Raw genomic sequence first — 22,874 nt, 5'->3', positions numbered from 1 at the left:
AATCTTAAGTTTCAAGTCTTCTTTAACACAGCGTGATGCTTCATTTAGAAAATGATGCTCCCATTTAGAGTCAAATAGACAATAGAGCACGGTATGCACTGGGGTGTGGATACCGTGCGATTCACAGCTAGTAAGGGAAGGTTGTAGTAAGGGATACGTTTATCAGGATTAAGCTCCACAGGCTGTACTCATCACTAAGATCAGTTGATTATTGGTGTTGCTCTTTTCATGGGATTTGTTGCCGGTGAGAAAAATATAGTAAATGTCATTTCCCTTGGCCACCACCTGTTACAATACTATATATTCTATTGGCATCACCAAACGTGTCCAGTGCACTATTGCGTTACATTCAATTTCATGTAGAAACATAACAGGGGCGATGAAAGCTTTTTACACGGTATGTGTGCACGTGTGCATGTGCTTTTTCGAAACCCTGCCAGATGACTCTTATTGCATATACCATGTGGCACAGTGTGCTGAGCGCATCACTTCATTTGGAATAAGTGCAAAAACACACACACACACACACACACACAGACTCAGAGATTGTCTTCTATGTTGTTGCATTGGCAGGCAGTAACACGGGCATTAGCATATGAAAGATAGCAGCTGGAAGGTGTTGCTGTCACCGTTGTTGTTCCTTGTTGTATTATCCGTTCGGATGGCAGTTCCTCTGTTCTTACTATCCCTCGCCTTGCTAATTTTCACTGTTGCACTCCCTCCTGTCTTTCGGTGTGTCTCCTTCTGTCCGTCATGCTGGTTTTTCTTTCACCCCCCCCCCCCCCCCCTCCCCACCTACTCCATGTGTAGTAATGAGTAAAGAGTAAATGACTCTTCTAAGTTGAATAGAGTGTTGAAAACACTTTATCTCAGATATCAGCAGGGTGCAACCTACCGACTCAACTCTGTTTCCGTCTTTCACTCAAAGATGTAAATGTTCAAACGGACTAATTCCTTCAAAGCCACGATGAGCATGAAAGACCAGTCTCCGCCCTCATTGCTAATTGATGGCCACGCATGAAAGCTAGATGAGCCGTGCTCCAGACTCTCATCATCAGCACGCTACACTTAGCTCCATTAAAATAACATCACGGGCAGACATACCTTGTACTGATCTCTTTTCGGTGTGAGTGTAATTCCTTCACTTTGAATGTAATGTACAGTACATGGCAGTAAACTGAGTGGAAGGATATCTCCACTGTTTTTCATATGGACAGACTCATTTTGTATTTACACACACGCAGTAGGGACATGCTGTTTATTAAACGAAAAGCATGTTTTACTGTAATTGGTCCCTTTAGATGTATATTTGATTTTAGTGGATTAATCAGCTCTGAGATATCCAAACTTCATCATCTCTGGCTCTCTTCCTCACCCCCACCTTCAGTGGGCATTTGCATCAAACTTCAAACTTAATTACTTTTCTGGTTGTGGTTTGGGGAAACCCACTATACTTCCATCAGCAGACTCAAGAAGAGCATGACGGAGTGACAGGCAACATTTTCCAGCTGGTATGGCAGCACCTGGAGATCCTCCAGATACAGATGCAGGATCCTGCTTTATCATAAAAGGACCCCCGTGGTGTTCTGCATCTGCACCCATAACCTGAAGTAGCTGCGATAAAATGAGAGGTGATGAGGACAAACTGCAGGTGAACCTGTCTTTGTGTGACTTTCTTTGGAAGCAGCTATGGTTTGTTTGTCACTCTGGCGCAGAAGAACAAGCTGTAACAAAATCGACAGTGTGTCGCCAATGTTGACAGTATGAAGAGTGTCTGGTGTTTATACTCACATTCAGAAGTCACTGAGCACCATTAGCATTCATTTGGAGTCACCTCCCCACCATCCAGCTTCCGCTTTCTCCCCGTGATGCAAAGTGGCCCAAATAGCAGTTTTTCCAGAAACAATGATTGGAAATGTAGCAGCATAAAAAAAAAACAGATATGACAGTATGACATTTAAACTGTCTTTTAACTTTGATAACTATTCTATAATATCGTCTGATGATTTTATGACTTATTTATTTAAATTGCAGCCTTGTAAAGCACTGTGTAATCTGGATTTTGAAAAGCGCTTAATACATAAAGATTTTTATTATCATTATTATGACGTGGAGAGTCTAAAAAAGCCTGAACCATCGCCTGAGGATTTTTTTTTTAAGTTGCTAAATGCTCCACTATATTCACCAGCTTGTCTTAACCTCTACCTACCTGATGGGAACCCAGCAACCCCTCTCTTTCGTCTTTTGATCCATTGTCCTGATCAAAAGATGATTAGTGAAGCTTTAACCTTGAAATTCTATGTCTTCATTAAAACTGAAGAGTAGTGCTTTAGAGTACAAAATAAATCATACTTAACAATACAATGCATGTGGTGATATTAGTAATTATGAAATTAGCCCCATCAACGGAATAACAAATCCTCTTTTCAAATAAAATCTCATGTCGACCAGCGGGTGTTCGAGACAGCAGCTTCCTCACATCGGGTTGACTTCGATAAACACGACAAATGTGCCGCACAAATTTGTGTCCTGAAGGACAAAATGAAGAGAATTGTGTCACTACTTGATGTTTTGCTCTCCTCTTCCCAGAAGGTCACGTCCTTAGGCCATCTTTATTTTTGTCAGCCTGTTCTCTGACGTTGACACAACAGGACGGCAATGTTTTGGTGAGAAAAAAATGGAGAGAGAGTTTTCTTTCCCGTGTATTTCCTGTCAATGATATTCATCTTGCCAACATCTTCAAACCAAACCCTCCAAAAAAAATACCTAAACTCCTCTCGTTCTTCCTCTCGCCCTGTGTCTTGACCTCTCAGCTCCCTCAACTCATGTGAGCAGCAGAGCCGTGGGGTCGTGTTCATAATCTCCTGTGCACAACGAGATACAGGCGTTATAATGCAACAGCCATTCATAATCCAAAAGCTTTTCAGGAAAAAAACAATGGCCATAAAAAATCTGGGATTAGGTCGTTCCACGCTACCGGTTCATGGGGAGGAATATCTCTCTCTCTCCTTCTGTCTTTCTTTTTTAATCCTCTCCTGCTCTCTGTTTCTCTCTCTCTCTCTCTCTCTCTCTCTCTCTCTCTCTCTCTCTCTCTCTCTCTCTCTCTCTCTCTGTCCCTCTTTCCTTCTATAAATCTCATAAACAGCTTTCATTCTTATCAGAATGGGATCATCCAAAAAAGGCTCTATTGGGGGGCTGGAGAGAAAAGTTTCCTGCAAATGTATTTGTCAGGTTTATTCTGTGCTATTGTGCAGTTTGGAGAGAGAGAGAGAGAGTGCAGAGACCCAGAGAGGGAGCACACAGTTTCCTAGGGTTTACAGACCGCTCTTCCACTTGCCTTGAAAAAGTCTTAGCAGATACTGTGCCCTTAACCCATCCCTGTCTCCAGCATCCTGCTACACTGTGGCTCAGTGTACATAAGCTGGATTAGGGAGCCTGACACTAACACAAGCACAGATGCACGCCTTTAGCTTTGCATATTTGAGCCGCACAGCTGGATATCTGGCCCCGGTGAAATGGGATAAAACTTTTACTGTCTCCTCATTTCCTGCTTTTTATGAATACATGGCTCGCTCATCCCTTTGACGCCTTACAAGTAGGAAGCAATTGTTTTTTGTTTATTTTATTTTTCAGTTCTACGCAAAGACGGCCTCCTAAACAAAAAGTCTTCCCCCCTGGATTCACATTCATACAGGTTTAAATTGCCTGACAGTGAGACAACATCCCATCCATACAAATGTGTGTCTATAACCCCATAGAGGCATCGCTGTGCAAAGCACGGACACTGAGAGCAATTCAGTCCATTTGTACACGCTGCCAGTGCGACTACAGTGCATTCATTCACCCATCTCACTCCGTCTCGCTCCTCCTTTCCCACCTGCTTCCCCCTTTTCCTCTCACTTCCTTCCTCTGACCTCCTCTTCTTCCCCCGGTGACAACACCTACGCATGATTAATGATAATCCACGCCGGTCATTGGCTGCGATTTGGGAGCTTTTTTGTATGAGATGCAGCAAGGGGGAATTTTCACTCATTCCCTCTCTTTTCCCCGTAGTGTCTTTTACTCAACCGACTCCAGCTTTGTGAGGAAAAAAGACACCAGAGGGAGGCAAGATAAAAAACACTTTGGAGGGGAGAGAACCAGCGAGCCCACATTGCCTGCTACTAATAGCACTATTTTGAAGAAAAATCAGCTCCAAGCATGAGTAGGAGGAGGGAAACGAGGTTGGTGTCATCTTGTGGTGAAATATGATTCTTTTTATTTGATTTTGGCCTAGTTTAAAAATCCCAAAGTTATCCTCTAAAGGGGTAAATGAGCATGCAGCAGTAGGCAGGGATGGTTCATGGGATGCCAACGCCGGTAAAATTAGTCCTCATAAAACACCATATATAAAGAAAATGGATCATAACGCAATCTCAAAAAAAAGAAAAGCATATGGTTGATGTCACTACTGGTGTGATTATAGGTCCCTCTAGTGGTCAGGCCTGCAATCCCCTTTTTCAGTGTTGTTCTTTTTCATGTTCATGGCACAAAATAAAAGGATTATCAACAAAGTAGCTTTGTTTACATTCTCACAGATGAATACTACGGTCATATTAAAGTATATAAGTCTGATATGATAAATGTCCTTTAAATCATGTGAAAGAACATGAGTCAGATCGCTAACATTTGAGACAATAAATCAATTACTGTTTTTGTCCCTGCTTTGTATTTTGAAATTTTTTATTTTAAGCTATTAACTTTTAAACATATTCGTCTTCAATAGTTCGTTCAACTATTAATTTGAAGGTTTGGAAAGTTATTCAAAGATATTTTGTGAAACACTCGACTATTTACTCGATATTTATATTACATATCAGTTGAACCAAATGTCCGTATCTTCATTAACACATATATGTTTTGTTTTTCCTCAAGATTTTCCCAGTGTGGGTAACGGACAGATTGTCTGATGTGCTTGCCCCATCCCCTGTTTGAACTTTTCTAGTGGAAATTGAAAAATATTTTTTTGTTAAAACCTGATCAAAAAGTTTATCAGTTATCAAAATAGTTGACAATTACTTTTCCGTATTGACTAATCGACTAATTGTTGCAGCAGCATTATCATTTTTTTTAAAAATATTTACTTTGCCCTTCTAATGGAAAATCCAAAATTTATTGTATATTCTCTATTTTACCTGAGATTTTGATATATATTGTTTGTCTCATTTTAAAACTTTTGTTCATGTGTTGAAGGTCTCAGGTGTTTGTTGTTACAGTTACAGTTGTTGCCGTGAGAGTAGCATCAAACTGAGGTTGTCTCCACTCAGTTCCTGAAGATTACCTCATAGGCTGCGGACAGTGATACCTGTGCAGTTTGTACTGTGTACTGAGTGTGTAATATCACTAGATGTCACTGTGGCCCTGCATTGTAGCTGTGGGGCAACATGAAGACTAAAGTATTAGTCCAACTCCAATCTTTAGAGTGAACCTCTATGGGGATAACTAAACCACAATGTCCAGTGTAGGGAAAACCCTCTGTAACCTATGCATAGTTCTGCATGATCCTTTTTTTTTTAAATTTGACATTTAAATTTTCATTTAACATTACATTTTTTGATTGACTCCTCTCAACTTCCTGGACTTGGTCATTCAGCCTGTCACTCTGACTGTAATTTCTGTATTTGTTGTTGACCATTGTTGATTTTAAAGCCCTTATTTCCCTTCGCTCAAGTGTCTTCTTCAAACTCTTTTGGTTCAACTCCTGCCTGGCACTCATACTGTATTTCATCATTCATACGCTTTATACTGGCTAAGTTACTGTGACAAAGTCCAACTCACTTGTAGCAGCGTGGGTGTTGACAAGTTCTCCCCTGCTGGCTTATTGCACAGTGTCTCTGTACTGTGCTGAGCAGATGAAGCTCATTTCAGGGCTTGTTGTTTTATTGAATGATTCAGGATTACTGTCTTTTGACAGCTTACTGGTAGTCATCCACTGCAGGTTTTGGTTTTTAAACAAAACCTAATTTAGTATTATCATATTTAGCAGTGTTATTACTAAATTGTGTTTTATTGCTGTGTTGTGTATATTTTTACATGGATTTATCTTCCTTTGGGGGCTCCTTGACTGTGCAGACTTCTGTGACACTGAACTCTAAAACAAAAATGTCTAAGAAACTCATTCAGTGTGCGCACTGATTCGAGTAAATGTTTATAGTTCCTGGCAGCGCTCAAACTGCCAGTTGCTGCAGGGACAGGGATCAAATGGTCGAGAGCATAAGGATGTTGTGATGCCATTTGCAGGACTGTGTTCTCTCTGAAGTGTGGCTCTTTTTTCTTCAGTCAACACACATCGGCCAGCAGTTTCCCCCTCAGAGACCACATGCAAAAAACATCAATCGCTTTTGTATGAGACTGTGGGAGTTGTCACTGCACACTGTTTTATCTGAAACTACAGTGTGAGGCTGGTAATGGAAACAGCAGAAAGCTGTCAAGAAGCCATGGTTTTAGAGAAGTCAAATACATAAATTTTATTGTGGAAGCTTGCGGGTCCATCCTTTCGACAAGCAAGTCTTTGTTTTGACACATTTTCCCCATGAGAAAGAAACCCAATGCACCAGAAATTTGCCTGCTAGGTGTTTTTCTGTGGGCACAACTTTGATATCTGCGTTTGTGATATGATCGTGAGTGCTTATTATAGACTACTGTGGGTTCTTCTTAAAAGCTGCTGTGTTTATTGTACAATGCATAATACTTAAGGGTTATTGAACTTATGACCTCACTGAGAAAGGGGCATGTTAAAAAGAGCAAATCCACGTTGTGTGATTTCCTGTTGCACTGTGGGAGAAAGGCACTTGAGTCAAAGTCCATTTCCTTACACAGCAACAACAACAAAATTAATAATAATAGTAAGTGCTCACCTTCGCATTAACAAGACTCTGAACAACATTGAAACATCGCTTGTAAATTAACAGAAAACTCACATTTGAAATGACAAACCACCTCTTTAAATTTAAATGATGTCATGATTCAGCACTCGTAAAGGGGCGGGGATGTTTTAACGGTTGAATCCTATCAGCCAATGGCGTGCAGGCGCAGGAATCTCAAACGGCTGAAACACCGTGCTGCATTCATGTACAGTCGGAAAGTTACTAAATTGACGTTTTATCCCAAAAACAAGGTTTCTGCCATGTTTTTTCAAGGTAAATAGAACTAAATAGAATTTATTAATTAAATAACACCTTTCTTATGATCATACTGGCCAAAGTATTTCAATAAGATGAAAAAGTGTTAATGACATAAAATTTCAAATGTGTAAACAAAAATACATGTATGATGACATAATCTGTAGAGCCCTTCCCATGTTGGCGAAATGTATACTGTATCACTATTCTCCTTCCTGCATCATATTCTTGGGCCACATATTTTTGTTTTCCTCTTGCTCAGTACATAGCAGGATACTCGGCCCGATTCCGGCGGCGTAAGACATATTTAAAAAAAGGTAAACAACCGACATGCTGCAAAAAAAAAGAAAACAAATGATAATTAAATTCATTATTTGCTTATTACCTCTCGTCCACTGTGTAAGGCAAGACTGTGGAACATGTTCATAGTCAGTCGGTTCCTCAGCTTGAACATGCAGCGGGCATATGTTAGGTCTGAAGTTTATTTTCCCTCTCTGTGTCATTGCATGTATGATATTAAATTGAATAGCCTATATCTAGTTTGTTGGTCACAAAAAACCCAACATTTTACACAAGTTAAATGAGAAATATTACAGATAACACGATTACTCCATCTATTAATCGATAATGAAAGTTACTAGTGAGCTCCCCAGCGGTGGGGATTGGAGCTTGGCAAAGTTGAGTTTCTGAGGGACCGTGAATGCGGCACTCTGGGAGGGTCCTGGGAGCGTCGACCTTAGCTTCTCGGACGCTCACTCGCTCGGATCGCGGCTACTCAACGGGAGGAGGAAACGCGGAGCTCTTTGGCATTTGAAAGCGCTGTGTGTGGGGGAAAAAGGTAAGAGAACAGACTCCCGTCGAACCGTTTAGCTTCGCGAGTTTGGGGGTTTGACGGAAAAGTGGTTTAAACGACCGCCGCTCTCCGTCGACACGTCACGAGCCGAGGTACCATCAGCAGCAGCAGCAGCAGCTCGCTGGTTGGAACCTGTTACTTGTTGTAGAAGTTTTCCAACGGAATGGAGCAAGTCAGTCGAGGGTTGGTCAGTGAGGAACGGGACGGAGAAGACACACACACACACACACACACACACACACACCTGTTTCGATGTCCCGTTGGAGACGCGGCTCGTGCGCCGACCCCGCCCCTGTATCTACCTATCACATTCTTGATTATGTAATTAAGCGACATGGACTCCAGCTGTGGCGGAGGCGACGTGGACGCCCGCGAGAAGTTGCTCTTCTCTCGTTCGAAACCTGTTTGACGAGTAAGAGGGAGTCGGTGGCGAGTAGACGTGTCTCCCTCTGAACGGGAATTAGTGTGGCACGCCAGCGCGACTTGGCGAGTGACTTTCTTCTTGTTTTCGCCGATGCCCACGGGGGGAAGGGTGTCCTCCGTGTGTATGGCCCAAATAATCGTTTGAGGAAAAACAGTTTTCGAGCCGAGGAAATTCCTCTCTCCCCGAGCCACCACACCCTTGTTGTGCTGCCCGGCCTGCTGAAGCCTCGCGTGTCTCCCAGCGAGCCGAGGGAAAGTCTGCACAAATAAAGTCGTGCGTCGACTGCACTGCTCGTACCTGTGTTTCTATCCCGTCGCGCACATGTACAGGATAATGATGCATACAAGCATCATCCTACAATCCTCCCGGGTCGTCTTGGCCTGTGTGCATGCTTGCAGGAAATGCTTTATTTGTGTGGCACTACTTCAGGAGAAACTATGATGTCATTATGTCTGAACAGCTGAGTGCAGACCAAGCTGGTTGCAGGTGTAGTAGACAGGAGTGCAAGGGTTACACACACACACACACACACACACACACACACACACACACACACACACACACATATAAATCAGTGCCTGTGCAGTGAAAGGAAATGTTGTGGAGATTCCTACTTTGTCATTATTGTGGTATTGACAGTATATTCAATAGTTATTATTATTATGTTTACAACCGCAGAGTGCATAAACAACAAATTAAATGTATCCCTAACGTAATGCTTCTGCTATTGAGTAAACAACGTTGTAGAAGTAATTGAAACACCACCAAATACACAGAAATGAAGCGTGACGCGCTGTAGGATTAGTTGTATTTTCAGCATCGACGTTAGAAATGTCAAAAAGTGGAGTAAAGTGTCATGTTTTGTCCGACCAACCCAAATGTATCTTCAGTTTACAATAATATAGATGAGCAATTGTGGTGATTCTTCATTCCTGAAGCCTCTTAAGAAATTACTTTAAACAATAAATTGATAAACAAACAATCGTTTCGTTTCACTCACTGCCGTTTAGAGAAATCGTTTCAACTCTAAACCGTAATTTCGTAATATATTTACTACAGCAACCACTGGGACAAAGGAAAGCCATTGCTTTTCTTGGCCAAAGAAATCACTTAATCAAACAAGGTTAGTGTAAGTTATGGGAGAAAAAAGAAATCCACTTTTTGTAACCGACAATAAAGGTGTTGAATCCACAGTCGTCGCTCTTTGTAAAAACAAACTAAGTCCAGTTGATGCTAATATGTAGCTTCAGCAATTTGAGTCTACAATTATTAGTATCATTAGTATTAAATTCTCTCATTATGGTTCCATGAACATTTGTTTGCTGAGCTGCAGTGAAGGGGATTGTTACACAAAAGTCTGCAAACGTTGCTCCAGACATTTTCTGTACTCTCCCCAGGCGCCAACCCTCACCTGAATGTTCCGTAAGTGTTCCTGCTCTTATGAACACGTTTGACTCTTGACAATCTCCAGCTGCGTTCTTCACATGTAAACGGCAAACTCCGGAAAATGTATGGTCCCAACTTTTCCTGACATTTTCATGTCTGAAAAATGCCCCAATGGGAATTACAGGAGAGTATACAGTCACTTTTAAAGTTGTTTAAATTAATCTCATTGCTACCATGATGGGCATGTGGCTATTAAGATTTAGATATCATTGGATAGGTATTGGTAACTTCATTAACCCAAACCTTCGATTTGAATAGGTACATATGTTGTCTCGTTGTTTGATATTAGGCCAGTATATCTTCCATCACTTGCATGCGAGCTCCAATTCTCTTCTTCCCGCTGTATTGAGGTCACGTCTGAAGACAACTGAATAGCTCCGCACAAAAGCCTTCATGGTAAACTATTAAAGATCGGAATCTTCATATGTATATATGCCTGGATCGCCACAGGCCGTTTTACCCTGATGTTGAGCGTCATGTTGTTCCTCTTGACGCGCTCTCGACCACTGACCTGCTGTGGGTGTTTTACTTTGTGCCTGTTGTACGTTCTTGCCTCAGGATTTCCTTATGTACAATCCAACCTGACAGAAGGGGCATTGTTCAGAAGTTTTCCATCCTAACAGCTTTTAGTCATGTTCCACGGTTAGCATTGTTGAGCTATAGGTGCTTATCGGCCGAGGTGTTCAAACAGTGCTCCCCAGCATCCTTTCACAGATTAGTCTTTCCATCAGCAGTTATTTCCAAAGAGGCAAGTACCATACTGAGTTCTAATGACTGTCATTTCTTTGACAGAGAACAAAGGAAAATGCTGAGTTTAGCCACTTTGCATTAACTGTTTTCTAGTCATTTGAGGGTGACTGACAAACTGCATGGAAAACGTCCATACGCTGTGGGGTGTATAATTCACAGGCAGATGTGTAGCCTGGAAAATCCTCTGGGGAATAAAAAAAAAATCCCTGAGAATTTCCTGTTTGAATCTGTGCTTACAGTTTAAGGAAGTCCCTAAAAGGACAAGGATTTGATTTTTTTCTTTGTCACTGATGACAGCTGACGGAATATTCTGGACTGTTGGACAGAACATGAACAATTTTGTGGTGTTTTATGGCCAAATTTACAGATTAATTGATGATGAAATGGCCTTGGACATATAATAAAAAAGGAGGAAATGCTGGAATATGTGATCTTGAGGCATTTTTTTTGATACTTTTGCTTAAAAAATGGCTGACATGATTAATCTATTATTTGTCATTATTCTGTCAATCGACCAGTTGATGATTATTTGTCTGATTTCAGCTCTAAAGTAAAGGTTGAAATGATAGGTTCATCAAATAAGATTTGAAAAGACTCAGATTTGATAATGGGCTGGAATTTGATTAAAATGCTGTCGAACCTCATCGCCAAGCACCAAAACAACTCACAATACTATAGCTGTGAGGCACAGATGGGCTGGATGCATGAGGAACAGTGTTGGTGTTCAGGTTGGTAATTCCATCCATCTTGCGTACGTGTGTGTATGTGTCAGCTTTGGTTTTCATTTGTGCTGCGTATGTGAGTTGGCAAAGAGGAATGCAGCACCCTAAGGATATGCAACATTAGCTCCCCGATGGTGACGTCATACTGCAACATAAGGGGAGAGCGAACGACGGGATAAGACGAGGACAGAGTGAGAACAAGAGACTGGAGGAGGATGGTTTGAAGAGAGGGAGCCAAAGGAGCATATAGATTAACAAATGGGACACAATCGCATGTCCGCGTATATGCACACTTTATAATTTTGTAACAGCAGACTGTGCTCAAGTATTAGTATATTCATAATTTCTTATCAAATCCTGATCAGCTCAGTTCCCAAGTCACCCCATGACTAATTCATCCTTGTACTTATTTCATACTCATAGAATATTCATCAAAGACTCACAACACTTCAGTATATTTAAGTTTCCCGATATTGCTGCTTGAGCACACTTGTGTTCTAGTTGTGACCACCACGCCTCTCCTCCTTCCCTCCCCTCCTCCTGTCAGACTTTTCTGTTCGCGCTGCAAGTGGAGGCTCAGGGGCAGATGAAGGGATAATTCTGTGTGATATTTCTCTCTTTCGTCCTCTCTCGCTCTGAGCTGAGCTGTGTGCACTGTGATAAATTGGGCTGGGGGAGTCTCAATGGCTCTGTCCTATTTTGGGCTCCAGCTAGGTCCTCTGACTTTAGCTGCTTCCCTGGCCTGGATCCTGAGAAGCCACTTCTGGTCTCAACAAGTTTGATTCTACCTTGAAATTTTGACCTTGGCTTCAACTTCTCTGCAGAATTTCTCTGTTCAGAGCTCAGACATAAAGCTCTGTTTTGCTGGGGGTGGGGATGGTACGAACAGCAGAGTTTTCTAGGTAAAATCAAACGTACCTATGTTAGTCATAGGGCCGCACCCTAATAGTCGAGCGACCTAAGTCAATGAGAAAAGTCAAAGACTCTGTTCAGACCTGGAATTAACATTTGTCCTGAGTGAATTGATTAGCTCTGAGTGGTCAGTTGTCAGCTGAAAGGACAAATACATTGAGTATATTGAACAAATATGGTAAATGATAAAGCACTTCCAAATATGGTTACTTGTGGTTTCAAAAAGCAGTAGACAAACCAATGGGAAATACCTTGAAATTTTGACCTTGGCTTCAACTTCTCTGCAGAATTTCTCTGTTCAGAGCTCAGACATAAAGCTATGTTTTGCTGGGGGCGGGGATGGTACGAACAGCAGAGTTTTCTAGGTAAAATCAAACGTACCTATGTTAATCATAGGGCCGCACCCTAATAGTCGAGCAACCTAAGTCAATGAGAAAAGTCAAAGACTCTGTTCAGACCTGGAATTAACATTTGTCCTGAGTGAATTGATTAGCTCTGAGTGGTCAGTTGTCAGCTGAAAGGACAAATACATTGAGTATATTGAACAAATATGGTAAATGATAAAGCACTTCCAAATATGGTTACTTGTGGTTTCAAAAAGCAGTAGACAAACCAATGGGTGACGTCACGGTGGGTTGCCACTTGTCTGGAACGCATGTGGCCACATTTGAAAGATTGGCTAGCGCCTCCACAGCTGACGTCCTCTGACTCGCTACAGATTCACACTGCACTGGAAGGGTTGTTACACAAATTGTTTGGGATAAATTCTAGAGGGTAAAGGAAGACTCTTTAGAAGGTGACATTCCTGTCATTCCTTTCTCAAACATGGCTTATCATGTGAAACATGTTAGAGGCATCAGCCATCTTGGCATGGCCACTGGCTCTTGGCTTAGATACGAGTGCTCTATGAGGTGTTCAATAACCTCAACAAAATTCAAACCAAAATGTCCAAATTCAAATGTTGGAATTAAAATCATAAACGTGTGATGACTTGTTGATTAATGGCTTGAAATAACGACTACAAATCTTTGGTCTGGGGCGGGCCGAGTTGATTGCATGTTTAATTTATTTTCCCCTATACTGTATAGCTTCATAATGTACACTTAGCCTTAAGTAGATATACATTAAAATTAATAAAGCAGCCTGTGCACATTAAGTGCAGCCTCCTTAAATGGTTTCCTTTAAAGAGGAACTCCACTGACTGTTAATCACCACAGTTTGTTCTCAGGTCTTTGGGAGTCCTGCTGCCTATGTGGAAAAAGTTTTCTAAAAGCTTCTGTGTCTCCAGTGGGAGCTGTGAGAAATCTGATAAATTGTGTCAAGCCAGCTCTGTTGAGGCAGCGTCAGTCAGCGTTGAACACTACAAGTTTGAGAATGAGAGCAAAAGAATTGAGCTAACCAGACCTCTGCAGCCTTCTTCTTAGCTACTTGTGGACATTAGCTGCTACTAGCATCACACACTTAATGTCCGACTGAACTGACTTGCAGGGGAGATGTGGTGTGGGCGTAGTAGGCGCCAGGTTTTTGACAAGTAAGAAGTGTGGAATAAAAAAAAGATGATATCTCCGGTCCTAATTTTAATTACTGTGCATAATACTGTCCTTCATGGGTCTGACTGTTATAGGAGCGCTATGCTAAATGAGTGGAGTACTTCAGTACTTTGTATGGCTGCATCTACAATTTTTTTCAGTATTTTTGTCAGATTTTTTGGTTGATATGATACATTCACAGACATATCTGTATTTGCGTCTGCAGATATTTTGGGACATAACATTGCAAAAAAAAAGTATATGAAGAATTCAATCATTCAAATGCTATATATTTAGTTTTATTCCCGTTATCTGTTTATTTATAGTTATTTAAGATTAAAACCAGCGAATATTCATGTGACGTCTAATAAACTAAAAGATTTTTCCCCCGGAAGGTTTGCTCTAATTACTTGCTCTGGTGATCGATTTTTGTTTCGTTTTTTTAACATTTTTGTGTTAAGTGTTGTGTGTTGCTGGAGGAAGGTTTGCACAGTGGGGGGAGGGAGGTTGTGTGTGTTTGGAGGAAAAGGGTGAGGGGGTTTGAAAGTGGGCGAGACATTCCTCATAGCTAATGTCCTCCCACATTTTTACACTGTTGGACAGACAGGGTTGAGTGTGAGCATTCAGTGACCCGTTATCAATCACCATGTGGAATGCATTGTGCTGCTTTGAACAATAAGTGTGTCAATACTTATAACATTATAAGTATACTGTTAACATTAGCAGAGATGCTACTGCCATTTTCTAAGTGAAACTCGGACGATGCATATATCCATGTGATCCAGGTCATTGCTGTCACACAAATACAATATGCCACGCTAATGTCATAAAATAAATACTTGCATTTAGTGATAGATATGTTATACTGAGTAATTTTTAGCTTATTTCTTCCAAATTAATGAATTTCATACTCTAAAGTCTCCTACAACTGTCAGTTCTTTATACTACTATTTCGTTAGTTGGCGTTTTTAACAGCAGCCACATTTAGTATAAACCGAGAAAAGATTGGAAGTGCAGTGGACATTAAAATAACCAGTTTCGATCAATCAATAAAAAGTTTGATAAGCTCAAAGCATATTCACTTGTGGAATAGTCAAAGTGCCTGATACCATCACGATGTAATGAGTCAAACATGTATAGTAGCTGTGTGGTTGCCTGTTGGCGTGGATCTTTTGAACTGAAGAACATTTAGATAAGTCTAATATCATAAAGTAATAATGTCGCTTTGAGCTCCCTCTGTCTCAAGTTGAGGGTATTTCATCATTCTGGTCCCGTGTTAAAAAAGTGCCCAACAGTTTACTTTGAATCTGCTTGAATAGGACATTTAATAATAGTTCAATGGCTTATACATGCTCATAATTAAATGGGTCACAATGTGTAGGCCTGGTGCTAATACCATGAGTTCGTTGATCCATGTGATTAGAATCTAAACGATACTATAAGAAGAGAAAGACGCCTCTGTCTTTATCTCACCACCTGGAGGCCACAAAGTGGTTTTGTGCTATTGTTACCCCCCGTGTCTACTTAACGAGACTGGCTAATGTGTCACTACTGACGGTATGACTCAAACCCTGCCAGGGAGAAACGAGCATCAGTTCTGCCCGAGCAAGGAACGTGAACTTTGTCCTTTGCTACCACACAAACGGACAAACATTATGCAAGATGAGATTGTTCATCGTGAGACACGTGTGGACATGAAATGTCCTGCACAGTTATAGGACCTGTCTCTTTGAGGTCGGTGCGTGTGCACAAAATGTATTTTTGTTTCCTCGTTCTTTGGAGCACAGATTTATTCATCTTATATTTTTGTTATCAAGAGATTGCAATCTCAACACTACACACAGTTATCTGCATATTACTTATTTATAAGTGAATTTTAACTGGGGTTTTTTTTCTCTCTCTCTCTCCCAATTAATTTCCCCCCACGTCGACGGAAGCCTACTTACCACATAAAATCCAGGGCACACTTAATTATTGATTGGTGAATACAACACAAAGTAGTGTCATAATACCACAGCAAATGGCAAGACAATGGATACAGACACTTTAATATGATTCATTTCTTTTACTATATTTTACTATACTTTTAATTATATTTCTGGCATTTTCATCCTGTCTTTGACAGTGGAGAGACAGGAAAGGCAGGGAGGGAGGAAGGGGGGATGCCATGCAGCAAGGGGCCTGGGACTCTGCAGCATTAGTAGTATAATCGGCGTGAGTCACCGTTATGCATTTCATTTGCTTTTGATGAGGTCACTGACATGTTTTTTGATATAAATCAATAACTTTTTAAGTATTATCTTAGTTTGACTCACTTGTAGGCCAAGGACAAAAGTTTCCTAAGTGGTAATGACTTGATATTCATAGTATCCGCATAAAATAGTATAACCTCAGTATAACCTGTGCATCTGATCTCATAAATTAAATCCTCACACACAGTAACTGTCCTTCAGCAGACGTGCTTGTTGAAATCTCACTGAGTCCAGAGTTGTCCGACTTGAGGAAAAAGAAGAGGAGGTGTTTTGTTCAACGACTCCTTGTGTTAATAAAAACTTATATCAGCTGACCTGAAGGAGTCTTTCCTGTTACTCATTTTCTCTCGTCCCTCAGCAGCCAGCCAGGTAGCTACCTACTCACATACAGGAGGTATATGCTCTGTCTGGTAGATTTCATTTAACACCGTAGCGTCACATTGGAGAGCTAGTCTAGAGACGCAGACAACGATGCTTCTTTGGAGGTGCTTGGATGCAGATTTAACAACTTTCAAAAACCTCTCCCTCCACAACTGTCTGGAACCAAAACCAACAATCTGATAGTCATACTTACTTCATGCCCTGATTGACCTATTGTGTGGTGGTAAAAGTCAAGTTAGGTTTTGGGTTTTCTCTTTCTCTTTTATCCAAGTCTTAACATTTAAGGGAATAGATTTATGTTGTTTTTTAAGGCAACAGAACACATCACAAGCTGCCTTATTTGGGAAGAAGTCCTTGGAGTCCCTGTACGTGTCCTTGTTCTGACACACACACACACACACGTGCGCGCACTGCAAAGGAAAGGGGCCATTATTCCCACTAAGCACCATGTGCTGTCACTGTCACAGTGGGCAACATGCTGCGAGAGCGATTGTCGTCAGTAAACTGCATTATTTCATCATGGTGCAATATCTGCTGGACTAGACCCATTTTTGTGTTCGCTTTTGTGTGATTTTGTGTGTGTGTCCCCTCAGGCACTGACAGTAATGATGTATGGAATAACAGCAGCCTGCTATCACAGGGAACAGGTGGCTCTCGGAGACAAACTCCAGACACACTTGCCTGATTTAATGTGTGGGAGCAAAATCAAACTGAACAATTGTCCTTTGGTGGTTGTGCCGAAAACGGTGGCTGTCATGGGAAATGAAGGTAAATCAGCGGGACCTGCACAAGCTGAGAGAATCAAACAAAGCCTCATGGCGATCCACATTTCGTTTTTTTAACATAAAGGAACACCTTGGTCTTCGGAGTGATTCGTGTTAGCTGGACAAACTACTATTTAATTCATCCTTCATGTTCTTCCTAAATACAACAATTTGTTTTGGTCACAATAGATAAACCACCATGAGGCCTGTAAGGATTTAATTGGTCTTTCTGTGGGCTGTCGTCTTTTTTCAGATAACTCCTGCCTGAGGAAATTTATGTTATGTGGGCAACGAGAGTGAGCCACATCAGTTTTTAGGGCCCAAAAACGATGAACCGATAGATGCTCTAAAGCTGTGGGGAGCTGCAGAGACGTGTGATCATCATCTGTGACAGTGACTCCTTATCTGTGCAAGTAGGCATGAGCCATTCATAATATACAAAATTTTAGCCACTTCCAATGATAATGATGTTTCGGCATCATGTATCAGTTAGTAGATACTTTATTTATCCCGAGGGAAATTCAGAAATCAGCAGTGATCTGGACGCTGGGTGTGTGATGGGAGATGTTTAGATGTAGGTGTTGGTCCAGGTAGTGTGAGATCTGTGATGCTGATGGCAGGCAGCCAGGACATCGTCTCATCACCTACGGCCTTCTCTCCATTGTCGTCCGCTTGTGGGAAATGGCTATTGATCCATGTGCATTTGTGTGGGGGCCCACATTTCACGTGTGTGTACACACACGTGAAATGTGGCCACACACACACACACAGAAAGAGAAAGGGAGACGTGTGCGATACAGAGGTATTAGACAAACTTGCCAAACGTGTGCAGAAGTGACACGTTGAGGTTTGGTTTTAATATTGTCGTGTGTCACGCATGTGCAGCGGCGTGTCGAGCACTGAGCTCTCCTCCTGTTCCCTTCCCCACCAGTGCTGAACGCTCAGCCCCACTGTTTTTCTCCTCATACTCAGGACGTGGCCTAGGAATGGGAAGAGGGTGCGGCTCACAAACAGAGTTCGATCATCCCTTTTTCCCCACTCCCTTGTTTTCACTCTATTTCTGGTTGGTTGCATTTTTTTTAACCTCCCTCCTCTGTGTGAAAAGCGTTGATTCTCACCACTTAACTGACCGTTCCTTCTTGTAGATCTGAAACTTTAACTTCTGGCCTAATCAAAGTGTATTCTGTTTGTAGATGGCAGCCATCAGGAAGAAGCTGGTGATAGTCGGGGATGGTGCGTGTGGGAAAACCTGTCTGCTCATCGTCTTCAGCAAGGACCAGTTCCCGGAGGTCTACGTCCCCACGGTGTTTGAGAACTACATCGCTGACATTGAAGTTGATGGCAAACAGGTACCTTTATATTTCAAATTTCTACTTATTTCTTTTGGTGAGCTGTGACTAATCAGCAGTGGTGGTAAGTAACTGGATTTACTGAAGTACAGCACGTGCCGAGCACTTGGAGTGTATTTGCACTGCCCTCGAGTAACTTTATCATATAATAATTCACATAAAGGCAGAACTGAGGTTATCAGAACTTTTTTGTTTCTTCTTTTCTCCCCCACGAATCATCTCACGGCCCCACAGGTTCATCTCGTGACCCTTTGGAAAGAGGCCTGAGGTTGGAAACCTAAATGTCAGGCCTGTTGTAGAGAGCACAATGTTAAAACTCTCCCTCTCTCTTTGACCAGCTACAACAGTGAAGTTTTGCTCACACAGTGGATATTTTTACTGTAGAGCAAGTACTTGACCTCCGATAGTTCGAGAGCTTTCCTCTACTTATTATTAGAAATATTCCTCAGAACATGCAGATTTATGGACACACCAACATGTGACCACGTTGGCTCTGGTGTTTGAGAACAACGTGCCGTCAAGACTGACGGGGATCAGTGTTCATTGTTAGCAAATCCTTGGATCAGTTAATTGTTATAAAGCAAGACCCTCCAGCCAACAACAGGAAAAGGATCCTGCGCCAGGTTGGGAACCCCCCCCCCTCCTCCTCATACATCATGACTGATGTCTCATTTCCTGTTCCTGTTTCCTGAGCTGCAGAATCTGGGGTCAGCCAGCTGGTGTTTCGGCCGTATAATACGAATTTGACCAGATTTTTTAAAAGCTGCATTTGGTGTAGTAGAATATTTCATAACAAGTGCCACTGTTTGGCATGCAGCTGATCCCTCCTTGTCAATCTTTGATTGTACACCGTAAAGGGCTGAAGAGTTCACAGGGGCTGCATGGTGGTAAAATAAATGACAAATGATGCTGATTCCTGAGAGACACCTAGTGGTGAGAGAGTTTAAAAAGCAGTTGCTCACTTTCCCAGACAGAAGATGTGGTACAGCCCACTGCCTCACACACTATGGAAAATGCCCTTCCTGTACTAAACTATAAGTCAGAAGGTGCCGTGGGTCTTTCGGTCTTGCCAGTATAAGTAATTTGTCAGCCAAAGAGCGAGACTTGGCAAAACCTGATAGTAGTGAGACGTCAGAAAAGCCCAGATGAACTGCAAACGTACCAAAGTTGCTCTATGAGGGATAATCAAGAGGTTTTTTTTATTCGTTTCTCCGCAGACACAGTTTGTCCAGCTGTGATTGCAATGGTAGCACAGGTACTGTAGAATGAAAATTAACAGGTCAAGCTGACAGTTAAGGCTTGAACAGTGTAAAAAAAAAAAAAAAGAACAGCAACATGATAATTCATGATATGACACTACTAGGCTATTGTACTTACGATATTTGCTCCAGCAAATGAGTTTTTTTATTGTGTTTGTTGCTGGGAATAGTTTTATCTAGAGGCACCGTGGCACTGCGAACAGTTAGATTTACGGCCTGAGAGAAGCCCGTGGGAGCCATCTTCGTCTCCGGGATGTTGCCTTTTCAACCTGATGGTGGAGAAATTGTTTTTAAATCCTCTTTTTTTTGCCTCTATCCTACATATATATGTATTCTGGTTTTGTGTCTTTTTTCGCTCATCGTCCTGCCGTCAGTGAATTGTGAGCCCAACATTTTATTTTGATAATGTAACTTGCCACCCACTGCTTGCATCAGTTTCTTTGGCCTTTTCCTTCCCCTCTCTCTCAGGTGGAGTTAGCGTTGTGGGACACAGCAGGTCAGGAGGACTACGACCGACTGAGGCCTCTCTCCTACCCCGACACAGACGTCATCCTCATGTGCTTCTCCATAGACAGCCCTGACAGTTTAGGTGAGGCAGCTTGCACACACTTACTTAGTGAAACGTCGTAGATTATCACTGTGCCGGCAGTAAGATATTTCCGTTTATCTCAAAATAAACAGAGGTGCTGGGTCGGGAAACGAGCGCCCACTAACTGACTCACAGGGGATTTTCTGGAAATTTTTCCAGCTGTTCTCTGACATTTTCTGGAATTTTTACTAGGGGGCTGTGATGCAATGATCCACGTTAATAAATCAAAAAACTGCTTATTCAATTGGTGTCTCTTCATGTGTATGATTCAATTATCAGTGTTGTAATCAACCCAGCTGCTGCCATGCAGACAAACATTACCGTGACTGGTTTACTAATTCAATTAAATATAAGTTCAGTTAATGAAGTCGTTTCACACGTCACAGTTTCACACGCCCACTTCAAGCTGATTGAACGACCTTTAGTTAACAGACTCGTCCAGATTCACCTACTGTAGATTGACTCTTCTGATCGATGCATGTTGTTTCCACACCCAAGAGAAGAAAGATGAACAAGCCGATTTCCAAAATGTAACGTAGCCACTGTTATTTTATGAGGCTGCGTGTTCTTTGCCCTCAAAAGCCAAATCAAACAAACTAATAAATATCTTGAGCGTTCTGTCATAAGAACCGCCACAGATTGTATTCCTGCGCCATCGCAACACAACGTCTCTTTCTAGCGCAAACAGCTCTGATTTTGGCTCGCAGACCTCGCAGGGGCCGGTGACCCCTCGATGTTTATGACTGTACAGTCACAGGGGAAATGACACGGCTCCCCAAACTGTGTCCTTGTAAGGAAAGAAGGAATTTACTGTGCAGTGACCCTTGCATGTTTTTCATTTTTGCAGAGAACATTCCTGAGAAGTGGACACCTGAGGTGAAACACTTTTGTCCCAACGTCCCGATCATTCTCGTGGGCAACAAGAAGGACCTCAGGAATGATGAACACACACGTAGGGAGCTGGCCAAGATGAAACAGGTGTGTGTGTCTGCCTGTGTCTCTTAGATTAGTGTGTTTCTGCTCCACGTCTACTCACTGAGGGTCATGTTAACCCGCTGTCTGTACGCTAAACCTCCAGGAGCCTGTGAAGTCTGAAGAGGGCAGAGACATGGCCAATCGCATCAGTGCCTTCGGCTACCTGGAGTGCTCCGCCAAGACCAAGGACGGCGTGCGGGAGGTGTTTGAGATGGCCACCAGGGCAGCGCTGCAGGTCCGCAAGCGCAAAAAGAGGGGCGGCTGCCAGCTACTGTGAGGAGGTGGCGTTCGTTTGCCGATCAGCACCCGAGGGGAGCACTCCCCCGACACACTGAGCAAACCTCGAGAAACCTTAAATCAGTGGCTTCCGTGGACTATACGTACTTCACAGATATGCCACAGGCATGAAAGACTGACACAACCTGTTTAAAAGCAAAACAAATCAGCCTTTTTAATATTTCCTCTGCTACTTACACTGTCTGTGATTTTCTGTTGTTTTGCTGTTTCGTTTTTCCTCCACCAGCCTGTTTTGCGAGAAGGACCCGTCCCCTCCTCCTCCTGTGTGTATGTATGAATGTATGTTTGTATTTAAAGGTGCATATACTTACAAATACATCATGCTTCTGCCTCTGTGTTGTGATTGTTTACAGAGAAGGTCTCGCAGCTCACACGCTTGACCGACTCTTTCTCTCAGCCGCAAAGTAGCAGGCAGTTTTAGTTTTGCTTTGAAAGTATGGAGCCCCCGCTTCTCTTGAACTGGCACACACCACTCCGACTCCTCCTTCACAGCAGCTGCGGTCACAATCCTTCATCTGTCTGTCATACCACTATTAGTTTCTACATCCCGAAAGTCCTATTTCACCATGTGCTGAGTCAGCAGAGCTGCGTTTGCCTTGGCGTCTAACACAAAGGCCTAAATTTAGAGCCTGTTCACTCTGCATTAATCCGCTGAAACCTACATTAACCGAGGGAGCCGCAAATATTTCAGCGGAGAGGTGTCACACTGCACCTTGGCACGTCTCTCTTCCATGGCGATGGCTTAAACTGGCACCAGAGACAGTGGGCTGTTGTCATGGACACAATAGTCCCAGTCACACTCTGACAGACGTTGGTAACATCGACGAGCTCTGCCTCATGTCTGAACTTTGCACTTTTCAGATCAAGTACACAGTCATGATGTCATTGTGGGCTGGATTCACCTAATCACACTGTACACACAACCATATTAATATAAAGCCTCACTAAACTGTCAGGGCTGTCATTACCAATGTGCCATCGCCTCCTCAGTTTGGTTCATCAGATCAGTAACTCTGTGTAATAGTCCTTTATTTGACACGACAGGAATATTCCTCAAAATGTGATTGCACAAACAAGGACTTCTCGAATTGGTCGCACGTGTCCAGTCAGTTTTTCCTCACACGTAGCCCTTCGAAAAATACACATTTGTGTTTTGAAAAAAAACCTTGATTTGATTGACCATAGATCAAGAGAAAATGTTGATTGCGATGA

At 42.3% G+C, this 22,874-nt stretch overlaps 1 protein-coding gene across 1 annotated transcript; it reads left to right on the top strand.

Moving 5' to 3' along the window:
* Nucleotides 1-7,850: 7,850 nt before the first annotated feature.
* Nucleotides 7,851-21,993, top strand: LOC118316719 (rho-related GTP-binding protein RhoA-D). The gene is made up of 5 exons (XM_035644828.1): nucleotides 7,851-7,998; nucleotides 18,387-18,542; nucleotides 20,270-20,390; nucleotides 21,238-21,368; nucleotides 21,469-21,993. The coding sequence occupies exons 2-5, from the start codon at nucleotides 18,387-18,389 to the stop codon at nucleotides 21,640-21,642; spliced, it is 582 nt and encodes a 193-aa protein (XP_035500721.1). The 5' UTR covers nucleotides 7,851-7,998; the 3' UTR covers nucleotides 21,643-21,993.
* Nucleotides 21,994-22,874: the final 881 nt, after the last annotated feature.

The sequence above is a fragment of the Scophthalmus maximus genome, chromosome 3 (genome assembly GCF_022379125.1).
Source record: "Scophthalmus maximus strain ysfricsl-2021 chromosome 3, ASM2237912v1, whole genome shotgun sequence".
In the NCBI taxonomy this organism is placed as follows: Eukaryota; Metazoa; Chordata; class Actinopteri; order Pleuronectiformes; family Scophthalmidae; genus Scophthalmus; species Scophthalmus maximus.
Note: the sequence above shows the minus strand (reverse complement) of the source record. Positions and strands in the feature narration are given on the sequence as shown.